Genomic DNA, 8,669 nt, shown 5'->3' on the forward strand with positions numbered 1-8,669 from the left:
CAGGAGAGCTGCATTTGGTACCCAAACCCAGCTATCTTTGTCTTGTCTCTCCAGGTGATCTGCAAAGACTGGAGCAACCTTGCGGGGAAAAACTACATCATCCTGAATATGTCGGATAACATTGACTGTGTAAGTCAGTCCGAAGGGATTTGATGGCATGGGGGCAACAGCGCTTAGAGATGCGGAGGCAGGCACAGCTCTTGCTGTCTGCTTTAACTACAAAACATTTAAAAAGCACTAAATCTCAAAGTCCCTATAGAGGCTGTGGAGAGATGGAGAGGAGGGCAGAAATATTCCTGTTCTCTAAATGGGGAAAGAGGGGGGGGAGAGAGAGGATTTTGCTCAAAGACTAGCACATGTCAGTCTCATTTGGATTTTGACTAACTTCTGGCTGCTAGTCTGTGCCAGTCAGTACCTGGATTGTCATGAGACATGAGAGCTTTTAATATTGCACCTCTTACTGGTAGGAACATGGCAGGATTGAGGTGTGAGTCTTTTTCCCTCTCTGCCTTTTCCTTTTGGTCCTTCCAGGATATAGTAACATTCCTCTGATGGCTCAGAGGAATAGGGACTCCCCATTTGCAGTGTGAATGGTTCAGTGTCAAGCAGCTGTCACTAAATCTTCCTTAACAGCCTCCTCTCCCCACCGTTATCTTGTGTGTTATCTGGGTCTGTTAACCAGCCACGCTCCACTACTCCAATGCCTGTCCATCCATCCCTGTAAAACTGCAGTTAATTCATGAGGCCAGAGCCCCTTGTGGATCCCCGGTAAAAGGGCTTGTTCACCTCTGCCAGGCCTTTTATCAGGCACTTTAAAACCAGTTGTGAAAGGCCTGGGGTCAAGGTGCCTTTCATAATTCTAATAAATTATTATGAGCCTGACAGCCCGAGACCGAAATGTGTCACTGGGGAACCATGTTTTGGCCTCGTGTGTCTGCACTCGCTGCGGCTCCCGCTCCGGGCAGAGCGGCTGATGTTGTTACTGCAGGGTGGCTCTGTGGCACTGACCTGTTTCCATTGCTGGGGAGTTGTTTGAGTGGGGGATGTGTGTTTTGTGTTGTTTTGGTTTTGTTTTGTTGGTTTTTTTTAAGGTGAACTGTTTGGGGCCAGGGAAAACAAGGGAATTCCTATACACAATAAAGCATGCTGACTGCTTTAATGGTAAATGAAAAGTCAGTCTCTTTTCTTCCTGACTTTAGGCAGACCAGTTTGCCCTTTGGAGGGTTTTAATTATCTCTGCTACAATTCACAATTGCAACTCAGAAAATAGGTCCTGGAAAACCAGAGTCCTTCCCTGTTTTCTCCATGTTCTAGTCACCATTGCTCTTTCTCCCATCTCTGTGGAGTTTAAATGCTGATTAATTTTGTAATATGTAGTAGCTTCCTTCCTGTGGTCATTTGTGCTTGTGTTGTTTAAACCATTGGAAGGGTTAGAACTGAAAAGCAGATGTGTGGATGTCTCTTGACCAAATGATGTTCTTACTGTTGAATCCTCAGTTCTGCCTTGCTGAAAGAAGACAGTGCCCTGGGACAGGCAGGGCTGAACTATTTTCTACTTGATTTCATGTTTCAAGATGTATTTCCCAGCAAATGATTTGTGCAGTCCTCCCCCTTATTCAAAGGGGCACTTGCCAACATACATATTTAACATGAACATTGCTTTGTTCTCTGCCTCCCATTACCATTTTGCATGTCTGAAGCTGAAATCAAGCTCTTGGCCAGTGTTGATGCAGCTTTTCCTGCATGTGTTAATTTGCTCAGTTTGAGCAACTCACCTACCCTCTGCCTGTCCCTTTGATGTTCTGATTTCTGTATCCCAGCCCCGTGGTGTTTGGATTTTTGGGGCTTTGAGGGAGAATCCTCAAAGTGTGGTAGTTTAAATTAGTGTGAATGGAAATTCCTCACACTTCCTGTGTTTTGATGCCCTGATCTCATGTGGTACCAAGTCCCACTGAAAAGCCAAGGGACATGGAAGATGCTTCGCCCCTTGCAGAGGGTTGCGCCTTGATCTTCAATGTTCTTCATAGCACTGGGCTTTTACCTGCTGCAGGGATGATGTCTGTATCGCTGGGTTAAGCTGGCAGCCCATTTATCTTCCTAATGGGCTCTGGGCAAGGCAGTCACTCCAGTCTCTCGCTGAGCACATTTCCCACTCAATATACCTGGGAATTTTGCCCAAGTGAGGACTGCAGGATCTTACCTGATGGGGTGTCTGGCTACACGTTGGGTAGTGACCTCCATCACAGCTCGTGTGCATTCAGGCTCCTTCACAGCTCCCTTTTCCCCACCACAGAGAACTTGCCAGTGCTCTGCAACCTCTGCTTTCCCTGTCACTAGAAAGATCTCACCTCTGTCCTCTTCCAGCTCCGCCTCAGCTGCTCCCCCTTCCTCTGCATCCCCCAAAACAGAGCTGCAGGCTGGCAGGGTGAGCGGGGCTGTAAGCTGGAGCCGCAGCAGAGCAGCACAGGGCTGCATCCTGGTGCTGGTCCTCCCTGGGCCAAAACCCCTGACCTGCTGAGACCAGGCACTGGCAGGTCCTTGTGATTCAGGCTCCAGTCATTGGTGTCCTTTCCAATTAGGCCATTTTCGGCACAAGCCTGTGCCTGCCCTGAGTGCTTCAAATTGCCATGGCAACAAGAACTCTCCATTTTATTAATCATCTGTGTGGCCTTCAGGTTGGCATGGCAACTGCAGATAAGAATAGAAACATAGCAGTGAGAAAGCAGCAAAGGAGCCCACCGAGGGATGGCTGGAGCATGTCAGGCTGAGTGGCACCCGCTGACCCAGTGCTGGCTGCAGGGAAGAGCCTGGCTGCATCCTTCTTGCCTTACGTGATAATGTCGCTGCAGGATCCTCACATGCTGGAGGAGCTGGGCTTGGCACAGTGTGGGGTGTATGGTGGCTGCAGGAGCTGAGGAGGAGGGTTGGTGTGTCAGGAGATGTATGTGGGTCCAGCCTGGGGCACTGGTGATGCGCAGGGGAGCGTTCCACCAGGTTTAGCATTGCTGGCTTTTGGGCGCACCTAGTTCAGGACTCTTGGCTGTGCAGCCATCTCAGCCCTGCAGTGCTGCATCTTCCCTGTTCCCACTACGTGCTCACCAAGGTCCCTTTCCTGTGGCAGGAGGAATTTCGGCTGGAGAGGGGTCCCCAGCTGTTGGCACTGGTGGAGGACGCCTTCTCCAGACAGGCGGATGGACTGCAGGACCGCTGGCTGATCTCTCTGAGCAAACCCAATGAGAACGACAAGCACTTGCTAATGACACTGACAGGGGAACAGGGTAAGTGCTGGGAGAAGGAGCCTTCCCATGATGGAGGGGTGTATTTAAGGGGCTCTCAGATGGAGGTGCTCAGCCATGTTGGAAGGAGCTTTTGCTCTCCAGTCCAGTTCAATCCTACCAGTTCCCAGTGTTAACTGGACTTGAGGGATGAAGGGGGACTAAGGGCATGAGACCCTTTTTCTCTTCATATCTGCTTTCTAGCTTGTTGCTCACAGCTTGCACGAAGCTCCATCTCCTGTGCTTTGCCTCCTGCTTTGCTCCCTCCCTGGACTGCCTTCACTTGAGCATCTATCAGCTTTGTCCCAGTGCTTACATACTCTCCTCTATGGGCAGCCACTGCAACGGTGGGATGTGACAGCCTGCTTTTAGTTCACTTCTTAACCTAACACTTCTTAAGTCCTGTCTGAACTGGGCCAATCCTGATGGTGCATCCCCTGCATCCCCAAAGAAACAAAAGCTGATGGTGAAAGGTGGGCTGTGCTGGAACATTTTACCATCTCTTTAATCCCCTTCTGGTTGGGGGGTGCTTTTCCTGTACTGCTTTCGCTGCCTGCTTAGTGACAGAGGCCTCTAATGTTGACATTATGGCCTATATGATAAAAAAAACTCCAAACAACCAACCAAAAAAACCCCCAACAATATTCTAAAATGCCCCACAGTGATAGGAAAGCAGAGCTAACATTTAAGTGACATTTGCTGTATCGATGCATTAAATCATTGCATCTCTCCCAAGCCCTTGGGCTGGAGCATGTGCCAGTGAAAAGGCTTTGGTGAGCATTTGGTCTTCTAAACTAAAACTTTCATGCCATCATGAAAGGGAACATCCCCCTTCCTGGAGAAGAAAGGTCTGAACTCCAGCAGCATAGCCAGGCTGGGTGATATCCCTGAGTAGAAACTTTGGGAACTTAAGTATTTTCTGCTTTGAATAATCAAGCTTTTGTTCAGTTCTTTTTACTGCTGTGCAAGTGAAGACAGAAATGGGCCTCAGCCTCTGGATCTTCCCCGACTCCTCATGTTCTCCTGGTTTGGAAAGTGTCCTGGGAGCTGTTAGGGAAGGAGGGTCCCAGCAAGGGGTGGCTCAGTGTGCACTGGTGGCTCCCTGGCTGAAGCTGTCTCCTGCTGGGAGTGGAGCTGTTACAGCACATCTCCTGCAGCCTCTGCTGTTGTGCCAGGCACACCACCTTGCCAGGGTGTCCTGCAGAGCAAAACACACCTGCTGAAAGTTGTGATAGGTGAGCATGGAGCTCTGTGGGAACACTTTGAGTGCTGCAGCTCAGGATCAAGTTTTGCTGGAGGGAGAGGCTGGATCAGGCAGCACAGGCACGTGCCTCCATGACTTTTTGAATGTTGCCCTTCACTCTCAGCACCAACACAGATCCTGAGAACTTCTGTGGCTGTGGGAAGGGCACCTAGGTGACTTTGGTATCAGCCTGGATTTTTCCCCCCTTTAAAGAACATTTGGAGGTACTCTTGGCTGTGGTTCTTGCATTCTTTCAGCCTCCTCACATAAAGTACCAATGAAAAAAAATGTATATTCCCCTGCCTCCACCCCACTGGGGATTTCAGAGTGATGAGTACATCTATCTGATCTAACCTGAACTGAGAGCAGCACTGATCTCTCCCTCTCCTTCTTTACAGGCATCATCCCTACAAAAGATGTTCTCATGGCACTGGGGGATGTTAAGAGGAGCTTAGCTGAGGTAAGCACCTGTCTGCCTGCATCCATTTGTTAAGACTAGCTATACAATTAAAATAAGCAACTTGAAAGCTAGGAGCATATCTCAGCCTAACCGAGTGCTGAACCCACAGCAGGCAAACAGATGAGTCAGACACTTGGCAAACTCCCTTCTCCCCTCTCTGGTAATTGCCAGGCCATCAAATGTCTGCTCCCAGTAGGAGAGTAACTCTGGGTTATTCCCTCCCTGCTTTTCTGGCTTGGTTGCGAAGCTGCTTTTCGCACATCCCTTTTGTTGGGATACTTGGTCTTATCCCTTCTGCACTCTTGCCTGTGTAGATGTGAGTGCTGCAGAGCCCCAGATTTGGCCCTGCTCACCCTGCAGCTGATTTACATACACTGGCTGTTCTCAGTAGCTCAGGCTTTGCTGAAGGAGGTGGGAGAGGTGCCTGTGCTACATGGGACACATTCACACACCTTCTTCCTGCAATCCCAGGATCTGCATTTCACTCCTTTAGACAACTGCCTACACAAGGGCAGGCAGAGGACCAGAGGCAGTGGATGCCAGACTCCACTGCCAGCTGCCTCTAGCCCTCACATATTCCCCTCTAACCCTGGACAGCTTGGAAGAGGATAGAGATGAGGACAAATCAGTCCCATGATCTCTGACTTTGCCCCTTAGGCCTATGGGATGTGTAGGCACTGAGGGCCTCATTCTGCTTGGTGGTCTTTTGGTGGTTTTTTTGCATTACTGCAGTAATTCTGCTGGCTTTAGCAGCAGAGTTGGGCCACTGCCTTGGTGGCTTTCTGCTCTCAGGTTTTTCCCTGACTTATCAAACTGGTGCAGTTAGACAAAGCAAATTAAGTGTTCTGTGCTGTATTGATTGGCTTACACCAGAGAGAGCACGAAGAGCCAGCCCTCTAGAAATTGTGTGACTGAAGTATCAGCAGCTAGAACTGTCCAGAAAGAAGGATTCATGTTGGTGCAAGGTTTGACTTCTTTGTGCCACTGTGACCCTAACATTAACGTCCATCCTACCAGAGCAGCTTTGCCACCTGCCTCCAGCTCTATCAATAATGAAACACTGCTCATTGCACTGACCTTGCACTAGCACAAGCTTGAAAGGAGGAGGGAGGATATTCTCTTACACCTGTCATACTTACTATCGAATTGATACGTAACCTGCTTGAAATCTGCCAAGTCACTGGGACCAGTGTTGGGCTTTGTTTGCTGACAACCTCAGGGGGCCTGTTTCTAGGGCAGCTTTTTGAATCAGGAGGCAGCTGTCTACTTTCAAGACTTCAGAAAGACCACTGTACCCTCTTAGGACTAGAGCTTTAATGAAAACCTATTTATTATGATTTCATCCTCTGTAACACAGTCACCGAAGCCTCAGCACCCATCAGTGGTCCATAGTTTCTTTTGGGTACTCTTAATTTTGGGCAGTTTCTCCCATGAAAGCCTCTTTGTCTTGCACATAGGTGTGATTCTTGTGCAGGTGTTCAAGGTAAGATTGTGCCTACTGTCACTTGCTGATGTATCAGCTTTCATGGAACATGGTGTTGAATTTAGTCATGTGCCTTCTGGTGGTGTAAGACAGCGTACATCCTGACTCCCCAGCCCTGCCCACAGTGATGGTCCTTTACTTGGATGCTGAAAAGTCTCAACAGGGTCTCACCTGACTGCAGGGCAGAGGACTTACTGTACCCTTTTCTTCCAGATTGGCATCCAGAATTACTCAACCACGACAAGTTGCCAGTCGCACCCCAACCAGACACGCAGTGATTATGGGAAACTCTTTGTGGTACTGGTGATCATCGGCTCCATCTGTGCCATCATCATTGTTTTGGGGCTCATATACAACTGCTGGCAGAGACGCCTGCCCAAGATGAAGAACATGGTGAGTGAGCACTGGAGAGGTGGGGAAGGTATCTGGACTCTTACCCCTTGGGATGGAGGGGATTGGAAAACTAAGATTTTTTTTTTTTTCCCCTGTCCACTTACTGGACGTAGCTGGATATACTGCTGGAGCAGGAAAGGAGCCTATTTGGGTGTAAGAGACAAACCCATCTCTTGCTGTGCTCAGGACAGCTCATTTCCACTGCAAGGGCTGGGCTAGGAGTAAATTTATGTTTTCCCACTGACCATGCAATGTCCTTGGTGACCCTCATAGCCTGGTCTGACTGTGCTTCTCTGCAGCATTGAGACCTGTCCTCCTTTGTCTCCATTTGTTTTCCTTTCGTCCTTTGCAGTCGCATGGCGAGGAGCTACGCTTTGTTGAGACCGCCTGCCATGACAACCCCACCTTGGATGTGGCCAGTGACAGCCAGTCGGAAATGCAGGAGAAGAAGCCAAGCGTGAACGGTGGAAACACCATCAATGGCCCTGACAGCTGGGATGTCCTGATCAATAAACAGGCGAGCGAGGATGTGGATGTGTTTGAGGAAGACACGCATCTTTAGAAAAAGAAGGGAGGGAACCACCCCCTTAAGTACACTTGTCTCTCTCCTGTCTTGACTGATGGACCACGGGATCAGGTGGCTTCTCAGGAACTTCTTAAAGGTTCAGGATAGGTCAAGTGTTTTGGCAAGTTTTCTCAACAGAAGTCCTGAGCCTGTGTCTGAGGCTTGGAGCCAGGAGGATCACTGAACAGAGGGAAGCGGGAGGGGTGGGTGTGTAGGTCTCTGTGTGTGTTCCTATCAGTAGCACCAATGCTTTCATCACCTTTAAATGCACTTACTGTAGCTCTCTGGTAGTGGCTGGGCTTGAGAGCAGGGCAGTGAGGCTGTCTGCCACCAAAAGTCCAGCTTTGGGGAGTAAATTCACTTTGGGAGTCCAGCTGGAGCTACGGCAGCCAGATCCTGACCTTGAGATCACGTTCAGTCCCTGCAGATGCAGTAAAACCTGTGCATTCTGGATGGAGGGGAGCCAAGACTCAATGTCCTGGGCAGAATTTGCATTCCATGTGTGAAAAGAGATTTTTATTTTAGTGCTCTAGCATTCAGCTGCTAATTAGCTGGGCTGATGTTTACATCTGGGGAAAACATCCTGCTGTCATCTCATTTTCCCCCCTTGAACCACAAACAGCCCCACTCCCTTTGTCAGCTCCACAGCTCCAAGCTGAGTTGCAGATTTTGAGCACTTTACCCTTGCTTGGCTGATTGCAGAGAATTCCATGCCATGGTGCAGCATCTTAGCTGGAAATTTGCTTTAGGTTGGAGAGTTGCTCAAAAAGGTCATCTACCTGCCTCCTTCATGCAACAGCCTGTTAAATCAGCAGCAAAGTATCCTTTGTCTAAGTCTCAGTTTTAGACTGGTGGGCCTTCTCCACTCCTGTTCCATTTTCCAGGATAGTTTAGTTTCAGTTGTTTTTTTTTCAGAGGTAAATGCGAGACTTTTTAAACAGGGAGAAAGTAAAAACTTGGAAACAGATCATTTTCTGATCTCTTGTTTCCTTTTCAGCATCCTTCCCCAAGGGGGGGGAAGCATTTAATGTCCTATAGGTATAAATCAGGGTAGCATCTTTAAAATCACTGCATTTAAGCAAGTGTATAAAGCCAGTTCAGATGAGATGAGAATCAGATCTAAGAGCTCCCCAGTGTTTCCCAAGCGCGCCTCAGGCAACTTTGAGGCTCCAGCTCCCTGAAGATGGTGATAAAAGGCACGTGAATATGCATAATTGTTCTCTGAGCCCTGCCTAAACCCTGACTCAGAA

At 48.9% G+C, this 8,669-nt stretch overlaps 1 protein-coding gene across 1 annotated transcript in view; it reads left to right on the forward strand.

Annotated features, from left to right (window-relative positions):
• PODXL2 (podocalyxin like 2) overlaps window positions 1-7,416 on the forward strand; it is a 25,125-nt gene extending 17,709 nt beyond the window's left edge. Inside the window, exons 4-8 of the mRNA XM_010166000.2 lie at window positions 55-129; window positions 3,122-3,278; window positions 4,917-4,978; window positions 6,675-6,854; window positions 7,207-7,416. Coding sequence (XP_010164302.2) covers window positions 55-129; window positions 3,122-3,278; window positions 4,917-4,978; window positions 6,675-6,854; window positions 7,207-7,416 — 684 coding nt within the window. The remainder of the gene's footprint in view (window positions 1-54; window positions 130-3,121; window positions 3,279-4,916; window positions 4,979-6,674; window positions 6,855-7,206) is intronic.
• The last annotated feature ends 1,253 nt before the right edge of the window (window positions 7,417-8,669 follow it).

The sequence above is a fragment of the Antrostomus carolinensis genome, unplaced genomic scaffold (assembly GCF_000700745.2).
Source record: "Antrostomus carolinensis isolate BGI_N321 unplaced genomic scaffold, ASM70074v2 scaffold26244, whole genome shotgun sequence".
Classification (NCBI taxonomy): domain Eukaryota; kingdom Metazoa; phylum Chordata; class Aves; order Caprimulgiformes; family Caprimulgidae; genus Antrostomus; species Antrostomus carolinensis.